Here is a 24,340-nt window from a genome sequence, read left to right on the forward strand (position 1 = left end):
AAATATGTATGTTTTTGTTTTTTATTATCGCGTATTTTCACGTTTTTTGTTCTTATCTTAAAAGAGATATTATAATAAAGCTGCTCTAATGAGATTTTATTGTTTCTTGGTTAACAAAAGCTGTTAATTATCAAATACTTTTAATTGTTTATATTCGATTTATTATTATTTACGCGACGTCATACTGTACGCGTACGAAATACGACTCGATTCGTTGCTGTTACATAACATAGAATGTTATGCGGTATCAGAAGTAACGAGTAACGATACGAAAGTAACGAGTACTAATTGTTATAGTAACGAATACATACGGGTACACTTTTTTTAATTACTTTTACACCTCTACTGAAGTGCCAAGGAGTTGGACGAAAAGGGGTAGGAGAAAATGCTGTGTCGTTGCGGGAAGTAGATAACACTTCTACGTGCGAGATACGTGGGTGGCCGAGCGGGCAGGCTGGTAGTATTGCATCACCGCGCGGAGAGCAGGAAGCGTCTTTCATGATGTATGATAAGATAAAGCGGTGAACGTGTAGCTTACGCTACATAGCATAAATTAACTACCGAAGGAAACAAAGAATTATAAACGAATTATATACGGTTTTTTGGTGAAAATAAAGATTTACGGTCATTGTAAACGACGTTAATGTGAATCGGCGACAACTTAAATTGAAACATGAGTACTCAAACATTAGCAACGTTAATCCGAAACGACGTAAATCGGTACGACGTAAATAGAGGACTTACTGTACTTGCAAAGTTTCAAATCCATACGACAATTAGAATCAAAATTAACAATGTATCTTCATTGTCTAGACTTTTAAAAAATCGTGGGCAAATAACTTCTCTCCTGGGGGGAGGGGGGGGGGGGGTAGTTTGAGGACCCTGAATGGCTTGGAAACACTCCAAATCGAAAGAGAATCCATTTTAAATTTTTGGGTTTTGACATCTCCCCCCCCTTTTTTTTCACAATTAAAGGAGGGGGGGGGGGGGGGCAGTTAACTTTGGATAAATTTCCCACCATGTCCCGGACTTATGGATATACAAAAAGCATGGTTATTGCCCATATAAAGAAAGTTGTTTTTTTCCCTTGCCCCTCCCCACTTTTGATTTTTGTGTCAGTCATTAAATTATTGTATTGCCACCCAGATTACATATACTTGCAAAGTTTAAAAGTGACGTTACAATTAGAAGTAGGTTGAATTCGACTTCCAAGTTTTAACTACACAGTTAGTTACAAGTGAACCTAATGTGTTAAAAAAAACACTCTAAAGGATTGATTTTATCAAGAATATCTATTTCTTAATACATATAACTGTTGATGTGAAATTTTGGGCCAAGTATAAGTCCCCCACAGAAAAATAATTGAAATAGCTCCTAAATATTTTATAAACTAAGCATCCCTGTTAAATTTTAAAGTTTTTAACGTATAAAAAGCACAATAAATCATCATATTTATAATTTAAAAGCTTACAATTCTCTGTACAAAATATGCACAAGATTTAATATAGTAAAAATTTTATAAACTTTCATTTACAGACTAGTCATTTAAAAATACTAGTCTAAGATCTAGTTTTCACTAACAGATAGTTGCATGTATTTAATAAAGTTTTAAACACAATATTATATAAATATAAATATTAGTAATACTTTAATTCTGTTACAGTTATTGTGTTCCTATCATTGACACACAGTCATGCATGACACAATTAATTTGAACAAAGAAACCGTAACATATTATAATTGTTCGATAAATTTTGATTAAAATGTGGGTGATTAAATTTAACCATTGATATATACATAATGAATATATATTAAACTTGGAAGCTGTGATTTATAATTATAACTCTTCACACATATGCGGTGAGTATCGTTGGGACAAACTCATACCCCGAAATGACCGACATTTGTGAGTACCAAGTTTCACTAAAGTAATCTGGAGTTCATTATGAGATGGAAGATCCAGTAACGTTAAAAATATTATTTTATCATGAGATTTACCTTGCCTGCTTACATACCAAGTGTCCTTCTGTAGATAAAACACGTACATAAATTTTAACTCTTTCAAATTTCAAGGTTTTACATTAAACATTTTTACAAACCTACATGACTTTCATATACTATCGTTAAGATACACAAAGTTAATAATCTAAAAATCTAAACAAAACATTATTTTCTAATGCCAATTTGTAAACAAATAAAAAAGCTATATTTAAATAAAAATTACCCTATAAAAATTGATTAATCTAACATTTTGGACATGGATTTACAAGTGAAAAACATAGTAAAGATATTTTATTTTATAACTAATGCTGATTTATTTTTAACACAGCCAGTAACACACAATTTCCATTACATAATTGTAATCAACGAAAGTTGTGTTATAATAGGTAACTTTGGTATTTTTTCAGAAGGAACTAAATAGTGTAGAGTAGCAACTCACAGTACAATATTTGGTTGTTTTTTGACGTGACAACGTCTAATAAATCGATGAACGCCGGCTGCACGCACGATAAAGTGTCCCACTACGGATGTCCCACTACGGATGTGTCCTATTTGCTCATTGTACGCATGCGTGGCATATCTCTTCATGCTCATTGTAGGGCCTACGCATGCGTGGCATCTCTCTTCCACTCGATTGGAACGACCATCGATTTGACTTTTCAATCATATTTTCGTCGTTTGAATTATTAATATTATGTAATTTAACGATCGTCCACCGATTTTCAGCACAATCGGTACAGTTATTTAAAAGTAATGTTGAATATTCAAATACGTTTTGAACCAACAATGGTGTTTTACAGTTACACATAATAATTCAAATTACAACCGGGATCTTTTGCACAATGTTTTAAAAAATATTGTAACACATTATAAATAAGTTTGGTGTATTTGGGATGCGTATTTGTTATAAAATCGAGTTATAAAAACGAAATAATATTATTCCCCTACCGTGAACTAAATTTTTATAAATGTATATATAACATCTGAAACTATTAATCATTGAATATGGCCTCGTGGCTGAGCGATCAGTGGCACTATCGTCTAGTTGTAAGGTTGTCGGTTCGAATCCCGGGAGGTGCGAAAGTTATTTTTTGTACTTGTAAAAATAAATACGGCGCACGTAACATTTCAAAAGTAATAAATATATTTGAATAATGAATGCAAATAAAAGTAAATTTATTAATTAAATTGTACATTTCATTTCACTCTTTGTATCCATACAAAATAGTGATAATTCAATAAAAATTATTCAATTTTATTCATAAAAGTATGCAGAGGTAGATTTTATCATACAAAAGATAGAAAATTTAAAAAAAAAATTCTTCCTCAAAGAATATAATATTTTTAATGCCTAAATGATTTGGTTGCAAAAACCTATTACGGCTCAGTCTCAGGCCGAATATATTTCCTTTTCTTCTGGATCAATCATTTCATCAATGTTTTGTTACGACGTTGTCACGTTAAACTATCGTCCGTAAACCGACTTTACAGACAACCAATTTTTTTATGATTCTGGAGGAATTGCACAAATCGTTGTATATCTCACATTGCTGATCTGGTCTCAGACATGCAAAATAAAGCCATACAACATTTAGCCCCAATTGCCTGTTGTATATTCCAGAGTCTGAAGATGGTGTCGTTGCAACTATCACTCGAAAGTAGTAGGTGCAATTGGATTTCTTCAAAGTAATTGTTCTGGGGAGATTGTGCAGTGCTTTTTGGAAAGGATATGCTATGTCTGAAGGATTTTTCACAACCGAAGAATTAACAACTTCAATCACTAAATGTTGCTCAGAATCAGTGACTGTAATTGTCTTCAGGCCACCACAGTTTTCTGAACACTCTACCTCTATATCGGTTAGTAATTGATCAACATAAATTGTCAGGTTATTTACAGAGTGGGTCTCCATAGCTATATAAATTACTGCTTTTTCAATTAGTCTATTTGCCATGCATTTGGTGTTTGTTTATACAAATGTTTCAGTGAATGAAGGAAATTTTGCTAAAAGTCTACTGGCCATCGAAATTGCAGTTGAAATTGAGTTAATTTCTATTAACTTTTTTGACAGAAAAGAATATGAGCAGAAAGATTGTAAAACATAAGCTCTACATTTGTAAGACCCAGACGGTATAGTATTATGTGATAGGTTTTCAACAATCTTAACAAGAGGGATATTCTTATTTCCTGCTATGAACTCTTTGAAACGTGCACTGTCGGTGTAAGATGTAGCTAACACCTGAAGAAAAGAATCGAACGCGCATGTGTTAGTTAAAACAACTTTATTTCCATGCAGGGATATGGCTTTCAGACTGTTGGCTCTGTTGCCATTTTTAAGTAAGCCTACTGGAAGCGCAGCATAGAATGTCGTGGACGTACCTGGCTCTGTAAATTCATTGCTAGGTTCCAAATACGAAAATCGTCGTCTCTTTTTCGGTGGAAGTGAAACCAGCCCTCTCCAATTTTCTTTTGCAGTGTCTTCGTGAATATCTATATTAGAAGTGGAGCTATTTTCTTTAGTGTATAATGTATGGACACTACCATTCTTTACACAATTCACGCATATACATTCATCACCATTCCCTTCTTCAGAACTTTCATATGGGAGTAAACATTCAGTAAATGCAACATGGACAGGAATGCCGTAGACATAACAAGTGTGAGCACCTGTTGGCAAATCACCTCTGGCACATGCAAAGCTTTTATTGGGTTCATTTATGAGCGTACCTATGCTATGCATCAATCGCCAATGTGTTTTCAGTACTTATTTTTTTTTAATTTCAAACTTTCTTTGTTTTGTTTTTCTTTACATCGGATGATAAAAGGAGTTGTTCAATATAATCATGAGATGCTTGTTTCTCTACATGCTTGAACATGTTTTTGCATGGTATATTCGCTGCGACTAACTTCATTTCACCATCAACAGATTTCAGATGTATTTCCAGAAATTAGTCCCCAGTCGTTGGCAGACGTACGTTCTGAAAATTACGGTGCTTAATGTCGTTGAATATGCTTTCTACTGGAGCACTTGAAGCTGTCAAAGAACCATACCCAAAAATTGGCACTATTGAGGCAGAACACAAAGGTAGAAACTTTAACATTTTTATAATGACTGTTAGCAATTCTGGTAAGAAATATAAATTGTCATGGTCACCTTCATTATTAACCTTACCGTGAACTTCTGCCGCAATTTTAAGTGGCCATTTGGTGAAATAAGTGGTAATTCCTTGTGTATTTGAAACACTTAAAAAAACTGCTTTCTCTTGGTTCACTTTAAAATAATTTATATTGTTGCTTGTAATGCTGGGTTTGGTCCTGTTAGAAATATATTTTTTAAAGCATTGTTTGCGTTTTCACTCTTTTCAAATGTGATTGCACTCGTTCCTTCTGTTTCGCTAAGTGCTACTGTAAAAATGTTCTCCAGTAAAATTTTAACATCATTAATATTCGCACTTTGAACTATCAGGGCTGAACTTCGTATATAGAAATGTCTAACCCTTTTTGGCTTGCCGTGAAGGGGAGGTAAATTTGCTATTATTTTTCATGTGTGCGCTACATCAAAATGTACGAAACAGTCAGGAATTTCATAATAGCCGGAACAAAAAATGCTGTTAAAACAGTTTTCCACGTATTTTGCAAGAGAACCGAATTGAGTGAAGCTTTTTACTAGTCCAGACAGAAGGGCTAGTGAGTGATCACTGATAGTTTCTTTTGGAGTCGGAGCACCACTTGTAGCCAAGTTTGTAGGAAATGTTGAACTCTCAAATTGTGATGACTTTCTGAAAGCGTGTTTGCAACTGTGTACTGCAAACCAGCTGTAGAGTCATGAACTGCAACAGAATACAGGTACACTGCATGTGAAACATTTCCAAACGGGCGCTGAAGTTAACTAACTAACCCCCTGTTGCATCTATCATAATTGATGGGTTTGAACTAATTTTGCAGTACTCTTGGTATACAAAAAGTTGTGCTGGTGTCCAGTAATAAACATGAAATGGGTCTAGACCTATTTCCACTATACTGCTGTGATACTCGGCTGAATATTTAAGTTTACCAATAGCCAATCAAAGGTTATCATCAATGCGCCTTGATGGCACTGAAGCATATGATTTCATATATTTTAAAATACTTTTGTAAACGTTTAGGTACATACTTTCTCATATGTATGCATACTTTTATCTTCTTTATCATAATTTCGCAACTCGTAATTTGCAACTCTAAAGCTGGGTCCGTATGTTAATATTAAAATTGTGATAGTATGTACAGACATTTCCAATAGAGTTAATATCATATTATTTTAGCTATCATAAAAAAATTGATTCATTCTTATAATCCCTTTAAGACATTGTCATACACTAGAATATCTACACTCAACACATGATTACATGTCTTCCAGACAGGGAAAAACTGTGAAATTTGGGGCACAAACTGAGCAAAAATTACTGAAAAAATTCTATATTGATAGCTTATTAACCAGACTAGCAAAAGCACTTGAATTTGCGGCACAAACTAGCACAAACTGAGAACAAACCGCTGACAAAAATAATCGAGATCTACGGGGAGGGGAGGGGGCGGGGCTAGAATGTCGCCCCCCCCCCCCCCCCCCCCACTTTAATTAATAGCTCATTAACCAGACTAGCACAAACTCTAATATTTGCGGGACAAACTGAGCACAAACCACTGACAAAATTTAATCGAGATCGGCGGTGGTGGGGGGGCTGGCGACATGCACCTTTGGGATCTTCCATTGGTGATCCCTTCTCCCTGAGTACTCCCCTCATTTCTGACATTAATTATTTCATAACAACTTTTCCTAAAAATACAGTAAATTTTTATTGAATTTAATCCCTTGAATTATAAATCATTACTAGATACAATATTTTATGGTTTTATTTTTAAGACGATTTAGATTTTGAAACAGGAGACTTTGATGTCATTGTTAATTAATTTTATACATAAAGGTGGTATGTTTTACAACAATTAATACATAATAAATACATACTTCAATATTTATTAATCCTATTTTGACTAATATAGGATGCACTTTTATATTAAAATAATTATTTAATAAGTATGCCTTAAACAGAACTATTCTGAATAAAAATAAATTTACAAGGGATTGTGTGTTTTGTAAATGTACAAACATCAGGAGTTTAAAAATGAGTTACTAATAAGATATGATAGCACAAATAAAGTAAAATTAAATTTTTGCGATGTATTTTGATGCTATATTTTGCAACAAGCTTTACGCTGACAAAATGATATTAATTGAATGAATATATTTACATTTTTGTGATTTACTGAAGTTTTGCTAAAATATTGATTGATTTCTGAATGAAATTTGGAGATTAATGACATTTCATGTTTGATGTTTCATGGTGAATTTATATGCTTTCTGGTTTCATCCAAATTTACCATATCTTGTCCGTAATCTTTGCTAAAACACTAATTGTTAACAGTTTTTATTTTCAAGATTTTGAATACTTAATTTCCTTCAAAAATGCTTGTTGAAACATTTTTTTTTCTATTTTGAATTTATCTACCCCTTAAAATAGAATGAATATTTTTGTATCATGAAACTCATCCTGCAAGCAATGAAATTATTTTAAGCTTTCTTATCATAGTAAAATAAATGGCAACCTAAATGAGTGTACCCCAAAAAAAATTGAAAGAAAGAAATGTTCTTGTATTTGTAACATTATCAAAAAGTGCTTGAGCATTATGCGAGATCGCATGTGATTTTGATTGAAATCATGAGCATTTAAGTCTGAAACATACTATCTAACAGGTGTTATTTGCCTTACTTTATTAATTAGCAAAACTAATTATGAAGTGGGCTGTTATTTGTAATATTTACATAGGTATGTGCAGTCAGAAAACTTATTTGACTAAATTATATGTTTTTTGATAGAAATCTGACATATAGAGGATGAGTCTGAATGTGACTGAAAACTTGGGCTTTATTTTCCACATACTTTTGTGATTTGTTGCTACCCCTAATTATTTGAGGAAATATTTACAACAGTGACACAATTCATGGTTGTTGTTTAACTCATACCCAGTGTTTCATCTTAAATACTTTCACTATTAATTACAATAAAAATATTGTTCAGCCCCAACCACAATGACGTATATACAAGCCTTGAAGCAAGTCAGAACATAAGTCGTACAAAGGTTATTTTGTCGTGATGAACCTGCAGCTGATATTTGTTGGTCAGATACAGACACATCCTGTACAAAAACTTGTTTTTATTTATGTATAATCATAGTACGTTATATGACAATCTGCCTTGTACATAAATACATATGACACTTTTAATCGCGTGCCAATGTGGTGAATAAACAGGTGTGTGCTTGCTCTGTCAGCTATGAAAACACATTTTTTGTCTTTCAGTATCATTAATTGCAAGTCTTATTTGACAAACACTTTTCTGTACAACCCACATTTTATTTGGATAGATAATTTTATATTTATTTTTATCAGTTTATACAACCTTCCACTGATAGTTATAAATTATGCTTTTATTATTTTTCAGGTCCATTATGAAGATTAATCCTACTGTATAAAAAAAGCATCAAGGAAACCCCAGAGTTGGAACTTTGAAGAAAGTGACAGATACAATTACTAAAATTGTTGAATTGTCAAAGCTGTTGGATGATTCGTACATGCAGATTTGTGTGGTGTTTCAAGATTATTTTTTTTTTAATTATTGTGACTAAACAATTCTAATATGAATATTTTACATTTATATTTATTTAAAATGTTGGCTTATATTAACAATGCATTTTGTAAATAAATATTTATAAAGGTATAGCTCATTTATTTATTTTAATTTTTGAAAAATTTACCAGCACATAAACAAAGGAACTATGTGCTACGATTATGGTTCTTATGTCTTACAATGGCATATTCTGTACGTTAATCAACTAGCAGTGCTGCTAAATATTATGTTTTTTTTGTTGTTTAATGTTTCAATTTTGTAACAGAAACTATGTCTCCTAAGCAAAACTTATTGTGGGAATTTTTAGCAAAAAACTTCGGGATTTACATATCATTCATTATAAGCTCTATTGGTGTGTTTTTGCACTAAAATAATAATAAATACAGTAAATGGATATTTATTCAAAACCGGATGATTTAAGTACAATCTATACTTTTTATTACTTCACAAGTTAACATACTTTTTCATTGTAGTATAAACACTGGTCCTACTTCCTACAAATATATAAACTTAAAAATTTTAATGTTCATATGCTTTTCAATTGTGTCTTTTACACTTAACCAATTTGGTTACAGTTTGATACATAGGTAGCCCATATACTGGATTAACACAAATGCTATAGAGTAACTTATCATTAAAAGTATCCAAAAAACCCATACTTTGGTACTTTTTAATACTTTATGCCTCAAAGTGTGTTGTTTTGTAATGATTTTTCACTAATAAAAAATTCCACCCATCAGGGAGGGGTGATAAGTATCATAAAAATACCTCACAATTAGGCTAAATGAAGCATAAGGCAAGGTTGGGTATCTTACTAATCTTTAAATTATGTAATTTTTTGAGTTTAAAAGTTTATAACGTAATGAAGTCTTTGCTACTTACCTGATTTTGATAAAATTTAAAACAGGATTCCTATCTTCTAGATTATAGTCTAACAAATAATGGAGTTAATGTAAGAATGTGAGTAAATATAATATTTTTAACTATGACATTTTATCATATTTAGATAAAGAATACCATTTTTTAATTGGGAAGAAGTCAGGGCTTAGTATATTCTAAATGGCTCCTTCTGACTTCTTATACATTCGACAAAATAAGAGATTTTATGTAACTGGATTTTCCACACAAAACCCTCAATATACACTGTACATGATTAAAATTCCACCTCTAAATTGGGTTTATAATAGAAAATGGTAGAAAGTAATTTATTTGGTGTGAATAGTAAAATGTCCACCAAGTAAAGCATGTAGAGGCTTAGTTATGTTTTTGCTCCAAAAGTAAGCTATATAGTTATTATAAGCACAAACATTAAGATTGCTATGTATTTAATTGCATTCTAAAATAGCATGACTTTACTGTAATTATACTGGTTACAAATTACCCAGAGAATTTCATAAATTAACATGTACTACACCATGGAAAATAACTTTATCTTTGTAAATTTTACAAGTGCTGTAAACATAACGGTATAACCATATTTCTATGCTACGGAGTTTCAGTAATTTTTACAGAACTTTTGTAAATTTGAGGAACAATCTGTATTTGAATATTACGAAGTTATCGTATATTTACTGCATTGGTTTTGAAATTTACAAATAATTTGAATTTCACAATGTACTTGTATATTTACAGTATTAATTGTAAAATTTACTAAGAATACATTTTTTAGTATTACGAAGTACCGGTATATTTACGGCATTGGTCGTGAAATTTACGAAGAATCCATATCTGAGGAATACAAAGTACTAGTATATCTACGGCATTGGTAGTGAAATTTACGAAGAATCCGTATCTGAGTTTTACGAAGTACTAGTATATTTACGGCATTGGTCGTGAAATTTACGAAGAATCCGTATCTGAGTTTTACGAAGTACTAGTATATTTACGGCATTGGTCGTGAAATTTACGGAGAATCCGTATCTGAGTTTTACGAAGTACTGGTATATTTACGGCATTGGTCGTGAAATTTACGAAGAATCCGTAACTGAGTTTTACGAAGTACTAGTATATTTACGGCATTGGTCGTGAAATTTACGGAGATTTAGTTTTTTTTCCTAATGAAGTAACCGTAAATTTACGAAGACCACCGGAGAATTTTTTCCGGTACTTTTCGTAAATTTACGGTAAAATTTTTTAACAGTGTACATCATCACTGAGTCCTGCTGTATGTATTCCTTCAACATTATCGCCTGTTTTGCGAAGTGTAGGCGATAATTTTGACTACAAAAAAATTGATTTTTTGTGGGGAAGAGGCAAAAGTCAATTCTAAGATTGCTTTGAATCGTAGAAAAAAAGTTCGTATGGTAGCAACATTAAAAATTAAAGATAGTTTGTTGCAGAGATGTGAAGATCAGAGCGATGAATGGGGAGATCAAGTGAAAGCATGCATTTTAAATGTAAGTGACCTTGGAGCCCCAGAAGCACGATACCATAAAAACTGTCATAACACTTTTTCAAAGACAAACCCAAGTGAAGGATTTGTAGGCAGACCGATGACGGATAAAGAATCTTTTTTAATGTTGTGCAGTTACATTGAACAAAGCGATGAATGCCAATATTAAATTCAAGAGTTGCAAGATAAAATGGCATGCATTTCAGGGAAAAAAGATACATATTCCGATAAACACCTGAAAAATCTTCTTCTAGAACACTTTAAAGAACTCATTATGGTATTTAATGTTTCAGGTAGAAAGAATTTGTGTGTTTGTCTGATACTGTCCATAAAATTATTGAGACCTGGTACAAAGAAAGAGATAGGAACCTAGAAACGGAAAAACTTAGGATTGTATTGGCTGCAGCTGACATCATTAAAGATGATGTTATCTTTAAAAGATTTGTGCAATGGGAGTGCATGACTTGATGTAAGTTTTTGGACATACGCCATTGCTAAGAACTTTTTCTGTTGAAGAAAAACTAATAAATAAAATAAATAAATAAAAATACCCAAGAAAGACAAAAAACACAAAATTAAGCAAACAATTGCTGTTGTAAACAAGGATATGAACAACACAAAATATTCCGAAACAGGAATATGGTCAACAAACAAAGAAAAAACAAAGAAAAAAGTACTAAGAGAACGAAAAAAAAAACCACAAATGATGACAACACAAAAATATTGAAACCGAAATAATTCAGCACAACAGTTGAAACGAAACAAAAACATGACAAAACGAAAAGACAAAAAAAAAAAAAAGAGTTTTACCAAAACAGAAACAAGCGACGTTTCGGAAACTGCTATCTGCTCCCGTCCTCAGGCAGAGACGCACCTGTGTTTCCGTACCATGGCGAGGCGAGAGAAACGTACTTAAGCCAATTACCACATCTAAGAGACTTTTGCACCAAACGATCTGTTGCACTTAGTGTCATGTTCATGTAAATCTGCATGTGGGAACTATTGTGGATGTCGAAAGACAGGTTTACATTGCTCAGCTATGTGTGAACACTGGAATGGTCTTTCGTGTAACAATGCAACAGCCATAGATGAAGATGAAGATGCAATTGATGATTAATAATTATGTATGTAGGCGTTGAGTCGAAAACTTTATGAATAGATCTGTTTGTAAAATACATTGAAGTGCTTTTGTTGTAAGTAGAAATAGTCTATACAAATTAAATAGCATGATGTATAAATAATATCAAAGTTTGGAAATGAAAAATGCACATAAAGAAGTAAACAATTCAGTAAATGTCACAACAGCTTGAAGTGGGTGGGTGGTCCGTGATGCTGTGGATGATACTGATTGCTCTTTATCACACACTGTGAATAAGCAGTCATGTATTTTAGTTCACAGCTGCCGGTTGTTGCCAGTCCGGGACTCGGTGGGTCCATAGGTGGTGGATAATGGAACGATCCTATGTGGGTTAGGGTTGAAGCCCCCCCTGAACCAAAACTGGCAAAAATAATATAAAAATTAAACCAACTTTGTTTTTGTATACTTATTTAGGATAATTAGGAAGAATTACAAGTAACGTTTAAGGCCAGCGGAGCGAGCTTGAATAGGGTGCGGCAGATTGCTTTTAAGTCCGGGTTGCGAGAGGCGAGTTCTTAGTTTACTTACGGCCCTCTACTTAATGTTATCGTCATCCAAACTATGAAAAATTAATACCGTTGGAAAGCTAAAGAATCATTCTACACTTTTTATCTTAAGTATTTCATGAAATTGTCCCATATTAAAATTTTAAACTTAAATATTCTTAACAAACTTAACATAAAATTGTAAAAATTGACATTTCTCAGCTAATATCTAGTTAACTGATAATCTTAGAACAAAACTATATAAAACTTTATTGTAGATAATAATATAAGGAATAAAACGATATATAGAAAATTTGACTGCGATAAATAATAACGGAGTTATGAAGGGTAATCCAAATGCTTGCAAATCGGATGTTTAAGGGGGGGTAGGGGGGAAGCACAGGTGGGAGGGGTGGGGACTTTTGGGAAAATACACCTCTTTTTGGGTCCTAACACCTGCCAAAAGTTCAGCTTGTCTCTAATTTTTCCCGACATTTATACATTTTTCCCTTTCATTTCCTGGGCTAAGGTTTCGGATGTCAAACTAACAGCGCCGCGCGGGGAGCTGAGGGCTGGAGGGAGGGGAAGCGGCGACCCAGGTGCGCACGACACATCTCATGTTACAGCGACATGTGATATCAGCCTCAAACAAAAAACTTGTTACAAGTAGTCCCGATTATTAGCATGAGATGTCGCCACGTGTTGTGTTGAGTCATAATTCATTTAGTTCTTTTATGTGGGATGCGGGATGCTCACTAACGATCGAAAAAAAAGGATGGCTTCGCTAGACACCAAGGAGAAGGAAGTTCGTCTTGTAAGTTAGTGCTTCACAGATGTCTCATGGCATATTATTTAACTGAGTAATGGTTGTTTATTTTTTTATTTTTTTTTTATTTTACCTGGTAAAACAATTACAAGTTCTGATTTAGTAGCAGAAATTAACAAATTAAATGTAACTCCAAATAAAATGTCATGACTGATCAGGTAAAAAATCCTTCATGCAGAGAGCTGTTTCTCAGAATAGACAGAAGCACTTGAAGAAATCACAGCAATAATCAGGAGCACACAGAGAAAACCATAAACATATTGAAAAGAATATTCAGGAGCAAACGTACTGACAAGAATAATCGGGAGCACACGGAGAAAGCCAATACACATTTATTTGATATCATAAAAATACAGAAAAAATATTTAATAAATAAAAATAAATTAATAAACAATTTAAAATGAGAAAAATTTACAAAAAATACATAAAACAGATTCTGCTAGCTTGTGAACTTCTCATTGCTGAGCAAAGATAGAGTTCTACTGCAAGTGCTGATTTAGTAGCAGAAATTCAAAAATTAAATGTAACTCCAAATAAAATGTCATGTCTCATTAGGTAAAAAAAATCCTTCTCAGAATAGACAGAAGCACTTGCATTTTTTTTACCAGGTGGGATTCAAAAAATAAACAACCTAATACTCAGTCAAATAATATACCATGAGACATCTGTGAAGCACTAACATGCAAGACAAACTTCCTTGTCCTTGGTGTCTAGCAAAGCCGCCGTCCTTTTGCGATAGTTAGTGAGCATCCCGCATCCCACATAAAAGAACTAAATAATATTTACCTGTAAGCAACATGTGGTGTCATCTGTTGACAATAATCGACACCACTTCAAACAGGTTATTTTGCATGAGATAAATTAACTCTCACCACTGAATGGTGCTATTGTAGTCAGTTAGAGTCATGTAGTCATGTAGTCTCATAGCCATGTAGCCTCGTGTCCTGGAGGCTTCGTAGTCCTGTAGCCTCGCAGTCTCGTAACCTTGTGCTCTGGAAGCTTCGCAGTCATGATGCCTTGGAACCTCGTAGACTTGTAGCTATGTAACCAAGTAGCCTTGAAATCACGTACCCTTGTGTTCTGGAAGTTTTGTAGTCCAGTAGCCTCGTAATCACGTAACCTTGTGTTCTGGAACCTTCGTAGTCTTGTATCCTCGCGATCACGTAGCCATGTAGACTCGCAATCGCATAGTCTCGTAACCACATGGTTCATAGTCATGTAGTCATGATGCCTTGGAGCCTCGTAGACTTGTAGCTACGTAACCAAGTAGCCTTGTAATCTTATAACATAATGTTGTTTGAGCAGTTGGAACAAAAGTGAAAAATCCGTCGAAGCCAGATGCGGCAATTGGAGCCTTGTAGACGTGTAGCTTCGTAGACAAGTACTCATGTATACATACAGTTCTGTAGTATCGTAGCTTTGTAGCCTCTTGGTCTTGTAGTCAAATAGCGCAAGGCCTAAGACTATTTGGAGTCAAATACTTTTGACATTATTGATTGTTGGAGCCGTAGACAGTAGGAGCATTTGTAGCTGATAGAACTTTGGAGCTTTGGAGCTGTTGGAGCATTTGGAGCTGTTGGAGCATTTGAGCTGTTGGAGCACTGAAGCTTTTGGAGCTGTTGGAGCATTTGGAGCTGTTGGATCTGTTGGAGCTGTTGGCTGATTTGGAGCTGTTGGAGCTTTGGAACAATTTGGAGCTGTTGTAGCATTTGGAGAATTTGGAGCATTTTGAAATGTTGGAGCATTTGGAGCTGTTGGAGCATTCGGAGCATTTGGAGCTGTTGAAGCATTTGGAGCTGTTGGAGCTTTTGGAGCTGTTGGAGCTGTTGGAGCATTTGGAGCTGTTGGAGCATTTGGAGCTGTTGGAGCTTTTGAGAATTTGGAGCGGTTGGAGCTGTTGGAGTCAATGACTGATAGAGCCAATGACTTATGGAACTAAAAACTGATGGATTCATAGACTGATGTAGACATTATATCCTTACTTAACATTGACGATCGCATCCTACTTAGTTGAATGTACGTGAGAATGTACCTCCTATTCTTAAATGAGCTTTCGTTTTGTAGAATGTTCTTTCTTTTGATTGACGGTGCATCTAAAATGTGCTTCATTTTTGTTGATTGTGCTTTCAAATGTGCTGCCTTTTTGATGATGGTGCTTCCAAAATGTGCTTCATTTTTGTTGATTGTGCTTTCAAATGTGCTGCCTTTTTGATGATGGTGCTTCCAAAATGTGCTACCTTTTTGATGGGATTCTTGGTCCTCTTGTAAGCGTAAAAACATGTTAAGTTGGTTTAATCTTTGAATATATATACTGTATAGAAGTCGCCAGCCCAGGTTAAAAATTCTAATACGGTTTTGAGGTAGTTGGTTAATTCACCGCCGCAATCGCCACCATCTCTAGGGGCATCGACTTGTGGTGGTCCCTAGCGGACAAGTGTCGTACTCTTCAAACACCCCTTCCCCCTCCTGTTGAACGACGTTGAGCTGCAGTGAATGATGGATGAGGGGTGTGGGGAATGACAGCGGGCGACAGTGCTGCGCCCTAACGGGTAAATAACAACTAAGACGATACAGGGCGCTACGGCAGCGCACTGCAGCGGTGAAGTTCCCAAGCTGCTCATTATACACTTATGAAAAACGTAGAGTAAATCCTATCCACTCGCGACTTCTATACAGTATATATATTCAAAGGTTTAATTGAATATAATTAGCTGACGATGAAGAAGGTCCTGAGGTTCGGAAATAACTGGTCTATACGTCTGACATTGTTTATGAGCCGGCCTCGCGGTCCGAAGACGATTGGTCTATATGTATGGATGGCTTTGTACATGAACGGTTTAGAGGTTATTCTAAGTATCAAAAACTATATTTACATGTTAGGCTTAACGGTAACATATTTAATTCGTCGAACATTGTCGTAAATTGTCTTGAGTTGTTTTTCATAGAGTGATTGATTGATAAACTCTGCGAAAGGTAATGGAAACCAAAATATAAAATGTATTTAATATTTAGTTACACTTGTCACTGGTCAAAAAGCAAACTGACGACAGGAATCCAATGATTCAATATGTAAATTATGAGTTATTTTTTCGGTGAATTTTGGAATTTTTCCAGAATTTATAAGTCAATAAATATAAATATCCAATATGGCAGTCGTAATGACTTATAGGATGATGGTAGTAGTTGAGTTTAAGCCTCTTTTAGGATTTTGAACATGATTTTTTGATATTATTATATTTTATATAAAATTAAAATTTTCTGCATCATCCAGGGATAGAACCAAGGAGAGGAATCGATCGAATCAATAAGTATATTAATTGCAAATTTATTTAATGAATTTTGGATTTTTCCCGAATTTCTAGCTAAATAATTACACGATTCCAAGATGTCGACCAAATTTCAAGATGGCAGGCACCTCAGTAATAATAAATGATTACTGCTTTCTAGCCGGTTAGAATAAAACTAGCATGATGGTAATGATGGCAATGATGGTAAGACGAGTACACACACAAGATGGTGTCCTCCAGCAGACGAAAAAAAGATGGTGACAATGTTCTCCAACAGGTGGTAGCTCAAATAAATAAAGATTTAAAAATGGCGGACGTAACGGAAATTGCAACGTAACATCATAATTCAAAATGGCTGCCATGGCATCCTAATTTTCAAGGTATTGACCTCGGCGGCTTAAACGGCTAGCTCTACTTTTAAGCCGCTTTTAGGATTTTGAATTCTTTCTAAGGCAAAAAGACTTGACGTTTTTCGAAATCCTAAATTTTGAATTATCAAATTTTTTGAGATTTTTTGGCAGAATTTTTTTCTAAAAAAAAAAAGGAAATTTTGCTGAATTTTGTTGAATTTTGGGTAAATTTTGGAAAATTTTGACATGTTTTGAAGGTCAAAGGTCAAGGTCACACTCATCCAAGATGTCCGCCGTGACGTCACAATCCAAGATGGTGGTCGGCTCCACTGGCTCCACACCCTGGACCCTGCGCCCGGAGCCCCATTCATATACTACTTAGGTCATGTGTCTCGCAACTTTCTCAGAAATTTGGTGTTTTCAGTTTTCCTGCGTACTTGATTAATCTGTGTGAGCAGAGGTTTGGCGGAAAACTTACGATTTTTCACTCTTTTATTTCTCATGCTTCGACCTAATTTGTGAGGCTGTAAATAGAGTCCTGAACCATTTTTGTCTTACCCATGGCAATTGATTTCATGCTGGCATTGTGTCTTTGTGCTTCTTTAACTACTTGCTTCTTAGAAGAGCTGACTGCCCGCACTATACCATTTGTCCCAACAGTGAGACCACCGAGAGCAGCCAATGCAGGAAAAAGCAAAGGAATAAATCCTCCAATAATCTTCTTATTAAGAGTCTGTATATTTTACTTGGCTTTTTGCACACCTGCACCAGTCTTGTGCTTGGTTTTGCATAAATTAGTATTTGACTTGGGGCTGGCTCGCAACCCATTCCTAATTTAGTCTTGGCCTTCATTATTTTGAATACACCCTACACCACGATTTTTTCTCCTAGTCCTACATTCGACGATTTACTTACATTTTTGGCTTCATATCCCAATATACCACCTGCTCGGTGCCTTGATTCCAGATCACTGTTGAGGGAATAGGTAAATTTTGCTGCTTGCACTTCTCATCAAGAGAATTAATGCTCACGTCACTGCGAGTTAGTCGTTTGGCTAGTTTCGCTTCTGGCCTACAGAATCTGTAGCTTGGAATGTGTATCTCGAAAGGCAGATGTTTATTAGCGAGTTCACAAGTCCTGCACCGATGTATTTTTTGTTCTTACCTCTTAAAGTCATTACACACTACTGAGCAGAAAGTATAAATGTGTTTTCTTTTATACAATTTCACCAGTACAAATCAAGTCGACAAGCAAGAAGTGTGTTTGCCTATGCGCATTACGCAGGATGAAGAAGCCAGTGCAAGTGAATAGCGGCACAACTCTTTATTGCCTTCTACTGTATGATTCATAATGCCAACTGCAGAAAAACATGCATTCTATTGAGCTTGCTGGAAGAACCAAATGGTCTTAGGTTCGAAAATGTGTACCTCTATTCCAAGTCTCTGCAACAACCAAATTACTAGCATTTAGCTATGGGTATACAATGAGTGGATGACCTGGAGGATTTTCCATTCAATAATAATGTAGATGGTAGATGTGATCTCTCCAAGTGAAACAAAAGCCAATTCTGTTTGTTTTCGACGATTTCTTGTACGAGAAGCAAGGAATAATACAAGTACTTTTCCATGGGCAGACACGCCAAAGTAGACTGCATTTACCTGTGTCAGATGTAGTTGTATTCCCAAACATCTCTTACAGGACTACGCAAACATCATTGTACTTTTGTACATGGATGAACTTAATTTACATCATGATTATGGTGGTCATGTAAATACTGACATGACTTTCCAGGAATTCTAAGACATTTTCTCCTTGTGTTGGAAAAACAAACATGGATTCCTAGTTATATTCAAGGACTGGCCTCTATAAAAGGGCAGGTACAGACAAAGTTTTGATCAGTTTATCGTCAAACAAGAGTGATAGCATTTCAAAATTCGGTCGAAGCAGTCTCTCTACCGTACTGCATACTTTTCTCAAGTCTCACAATGCCGATATCCGGAAATATATTTCACTACGGGCTCAAAAAGTAGAAAGTATGAAAAACGAATTAATATAGTACCTGCTAGCCATCGACCAGATCACGGAAGCCTCTGATTTTTTAATTCGCGACATGATCGAAGTATCAAACGCACAAAGATACGACAATTTGAGGACTTTCAAAAGTAGTCTGAATGCATCACTTACACACTTGAAAACACAATCAGATCTTACCAAATACAAGAAAGAAGTTTCTGGAGACGAATAAAAAAGTGTAAAAGGAAGTCTTGCAATATGTTTTCAGCCAGTACAATGCCAGACTTGGCCAGTGACCTTCAACGAGCTATACAGTCTGTTCGTGAGAAATAAAACTTGCACATGAGATGGAAAATGAAAAGATTTTTAAATCAATTACTAGTCATCTCGACGAACTTAAAAATAACGAATAACCAATCATAATGTGAAGACAGAAGTTGATAAAAAAAATGCCAACTATAAAGAAGAGGAAATATATGCCTGATCAAGAAGAAGAATTTAGGAGTACAGAGTCTATGTACAAGAAAAATTACGGAAAAGAGTGCATCAAGTTAATGCAATAGTCCGGCCATACCTGAGATATTTCACGATTCAGAATAATGACAACATATGGAGTGTACAGAAAACATTATGAGTGGTTTCTCGGTGCTAAAGAAATACTTTTTTACTAGGAGAAATTGTTCGCGTAGAAGAGTTATTTATTTTTTTCTAAATTTTTCTAAAAATAATTACGTATTTTTAAGATGGCAGCCATAACAAAAATTGCAATAGTGACATAATTCAAAATGGCAGAATCCCAGATGGCTGCTAGGTCAAAGTCATCCAAGATGGCCACCGTGACATCACAATCCAAGATCGCCGATCCCATCATCCATCCTCAGCCTGAAGCCTGTCCCAGAAAGAACATTTACATACTTACTAATGTTTAGTAAATTATACTACTATAGATTTCAAATTAATCAATAGTGAAGTATTTCTATAAAACATAATTTGGTTACACAGCATCTTAATGACTAAAATATTAATAAAAAAATATTTTAACAAAAGCTATAGATAATTACAGGTTTATAATAAAGCATGAAACTCAAATTACACTTTTCTCTGATTTACAAAACCCAGCACCAATGATATGGAGGTCAGTGTCCTTTACTTCTAACACAGTGGTCGTTGGTTTAAGTATTATCTTTAAGAATTTATTGTGTTTTTTAAATATTTATAATTAAAATTTTTATTATATATAATACATAATATATATTATATAAATAAAATTACTTATAAAGGATTATTCTTCCACTAAGCCTTACAATATGTTAGTATTAAAATTCTCTAAAAAAAATTCAATTTAAAATCATGCTTCTGCTTTGATCGACAGGCATCTGCTATAAGTGTGGGGTGTGTACTCAACCGCAAGTCGACTGTTGATGCAGGAGATTTGGCAACAATGTGTCTGTTATAGCTCTCTGGCACTAGGGGCAGCAACTGGCTAAAAAATTTTGTGCAGTATTAACAATTAGAGTAAAAAAGAGGAAAAAAATCTTTGCATCACATAACTGTGCAAGACATATTCAAAAATTTTCAATCTGAATTCTAGGTTTTTCTATTGTCATATCGCACATCACAATATATTTCATGTAGTGCTATACCTGCAGTCATTTACAGTGTGTGAAAACAGGAGGAAGGAAATAAAAGCAACCACAAGAAAGAAACATTGAGGTAGGCTTATGTTATCGGCAATCCCAAATGTCACGTCCCTGCGAAGGGTGAAAGAGTAATCAGGAAGTAATTAAAGCTGTCAAAAGAAGTGAGCAAGTGTGCCAGTATGCAAGTGTGCCAGTATGCAAGAGTGCAAGTATGCCAGTATTCAACTGTGCATGTATGCAAGTATGCAAGTATGCTCTGCAATTTCTACCTGTTTCCTGCCGTCTCCTTCTCTACCAGTCTCCCCACCACGTACCTAACTATTCCCCTCCTCTCCCAGTTCCCCCACCATGTACCTATTCCTCTCATGTGATCAAAATTTTCGCAATGTCTGAAAATTATAGCCCCATCAAGCAAGAAGTTTAACTTAAATCATGGTGCATTCCAGGTATTAATACATTCCTGATTGGGTGGCCACCCAGGAAAAAACATGTATACAACACACTCAACATGGTATAGCCCTCTGTGTTTACCAGGAGTTGTGGCAGGCATGCGCAATTCTCACCTGACAGTGCAGTCCTGTGGCCTGGTGGTACGCCACACGTCTCTTCAGCTCGATCATGCGGTCCTTCGTCTGTGCCAGGCTCACACTGCCACACTGCTGGAAGCCTGTGCCACGCCACATGGAATCAAGGCTCCCTCCTGTACAACCGCTCTGAAAGCCTTCCTTGCACACTCACCAGCTTACATCACATCAAGGTGATTTGTGACATCACACAGGCCCATTGCAATCGTCAACACCAAAAAAGCTACCGCCTCCTTACTTAGTGACAAATATGGGTTTTAAGAAAAAAAATATTCCCTGTATTCTCTGAGAATTTTAGGTTTTTTGTGTCTTCTTTATTCCTTGAAAAATTACCACGAATTCCATGTTATCCTTGTCTACAGCCATCACGTACAATGTAAACTACAATTACTATAGCAAAAAAAATTTTTTTAATGTTTTCATTTCAAGTACGACAGAGGTACTGAATTAAATGAAAATAGTAAAAGCAAAATTGTAGTGTCATTAGGGAGGGGTGGTTCTAGGATAGACTGTAACTGTGTAACTTGGGCGCCACCACGTGTAGGGGCACGTGGACCAGGCCGTAGACTCCTGGCTCGGGGCCGTGACGTGACCCGTGTGGGGACTAGGCTCGACTGCCCCTTGTGCAGTAGTACTAGTCCCACACGCCTCGGGACTCACACGGCTGCTCAGTGAAACTCACACAAGTCTAGGGATAGCTCTTTATTGACGTCGAGCGGCACAGGGAAACAAACGTTATTAACTGATACACTGAAATAACATGCCAACAGGAATATTACACCGGCTTAAAGACTGACCAGGTCACCTCGTGGCCTGGCCTCGAAAGTTCGTTACGTATTAAGAAATAAAATATCCAACTGTATTTAAATAATTACGTTAAGGAGCCATCCTCCCGGGGTAGACCTCGAAGAAAAGAAAGAGGTTTAAAAAATAATTATGGAGCGACGGATGTTACCAGATCAGTGAAACTAAAATCGAAGTCGACGAGGTGCGCGCAGGCCTTCTACCCCGGGCGGCGAACGGAAGCTGACTGACGAGGCCAGGGCATCATGGCCGACAGGAAGCGTTAAGTTCCCGTTATGTTACCAGGTATCCACCTGGTAACATATTAACATGACAAACCCTCTTAAACACTAAGCAAAAACTGACCACAATGATTTATCACTACCCAACTTATCTTATTGACGTGACAATGTCTAATAAATCGACGAACGCCGGCTGCACGCACGAAAAAGTGTCCCGTAACGCACATTGTCCCACTACGATGTGTCCCGTTACGCTCATTGTACGCTTGCACCGCATCTATTTCTCTTCCACTCGATTGGAACAACCATTTATTTGACTTTTCAATCATGTTTTCGTCGTTTGAATTATTAATATTATGTAATTTAACGATCGTCCACCGATTTTTAGCACAATCGGTAAGGTTATTTAAAAGTGATGTTGAATTTTCAATTACGTTTTTGTACGAGCAATGGTGTTTTACAGTTACACATAATAATTAAAATTACACCCGGGATCTTTTGCACAATGTTTTAAAAAATACTACTACCACATTATAAATAAATTCGGTGTATTTGGGATGTGTATTTGTTATAAAATCATATTATAAAAACGAATTTATATTATTCCCCTACAGTGATGCCATCTACGGTGACGGACGCGAACCGAACGAATCGCGCTATCTGCTTCCGCGGCAACCAGGCACTCGTTAATAAATATTTTCCTTTGTTTATCGTGAAGGGCATTATTATTAATGAATTATAGATAAAATTTCGTGCCCGGGGCCACAATTATAATTATATCATTTTGAGCACTGGAACATAAAAATGTAAAATATTCTCGACGAAATTTAATCTCGACCCCAGCGCACCTCGAGCGTCTGGGTTGGAGATTAGAGCAGAAATTCTTTATTAAACTTATTAATACTTATTTTATTAACTGCAAGGACATTTTTATTAAATTCTACGTTTAATTTCACGACGAACAAACTTCGTCGTTAAATGTCTAATTGCAAAAAAGCGTAAAACATTCTCGACGATCTTGACGTTAAATTGCAAACATGAATAAAAATTATAGTTAAAATAATCTCTTCGTTAAAGTAATAAACATATTTGAATTTATGTGTGCAAATAAAAGTACATTTATCAACTAAATTGTAGATTTCATTTCACTCCTCCTTTGTATGCATACAAAATAGTGATAGTTCAATAAAAATTATTCAATTTTATTCATAAAAGTATGCAATCATTTCATCAATGTTTTGTGATGGCGTTGTCACGTTAAATTATCGTCCGTAAACCGACTTTACCGACAACCAATTTTTTTTTTTTAAATTTATTTGTTAAAGTTCAACAAAGTAGTTGCGGGTAGTTCTGGGGTTGCCCGCCTGGGGCGCTGAGCCGTCCTTACTAACTAAAAACTTCAAACATAAACACTTAGGAATATAAAAAAAAAAAAGGTTACATTACAATTACTTATTATTTTAATTAAGTTTTTACGGGAAGGTGGTGCTGAAGCTACTGCCTCTTGCAGGGCCAAAGCTCACACGCACACACACACACACACACTCGGCGGCGGGAGGTTTGAAATAGAGGGTGTAGGTGGGAGGAGGGGGGTGTCGACGGCGTGAGGCACATCGGGCTCAGTGGGAGGGCGTAGCCCCGGTCGACGTCAATTGCCCCCCCCCCCTGAAGGAGCCCGATGTGACACTGCCGCGCTCCTGCTCACGTCGTCGGCTTCACCGTGCTGATGACATTCCGGACTGTATCCTGCAACACCAGGCCGGGGCTGCATCCCGTCGTAGTCGTGAGTTGTAGCAGGGTGCGGGGTCGGCCCCCTCATGCTGTAGCACGGCGCGGTGGTGGGGGCCTTGTCCTCTGCCGCCCCCTGCGCTGGCTCCGC

General features: G+C 35.7%; 1 protein-coding gene across 2 annotated transcripts in view; it reads right to left on the reverse strand.

Moving 5' to 3' along the window:
- Positions 1-24,340, reverse strand: part of LOC134531578 (pyruvate dehydrogenase phosphatase regulatory subunit, mitochondrial-like) — a 520,406-nt gene that overhangs the window by 473,070 nt on the left and 22,996 nt on the right. For both annotated transcript variants that reach the window (XM_063367291.1, XM_063367292.1), the window contains one exon: positions 21,416-21,519. In XM_063367291.1, coding sequence (XP_063223361.1) covers positions 21,416-21,519 — 104 coding nt within the window. The remainder of the gene's footprint in view (positions 1-21,415; positions 21,520-24,340) is intronic.

Source organism: Bacillus rossius, chromosome 5, assembly GCF_032445375.1.
Source record: "Bacillus rossius redtenbacheri isolate Brsri chromosome 5, Brsri_v3, whole genome shotgun sequence".
Lineage (NCBI taxonomy): Eukaryota > Metazoa > Arthropoda > Insecta > Phasmatodea > Bacillidae > Bacillus > Bacillus rossius.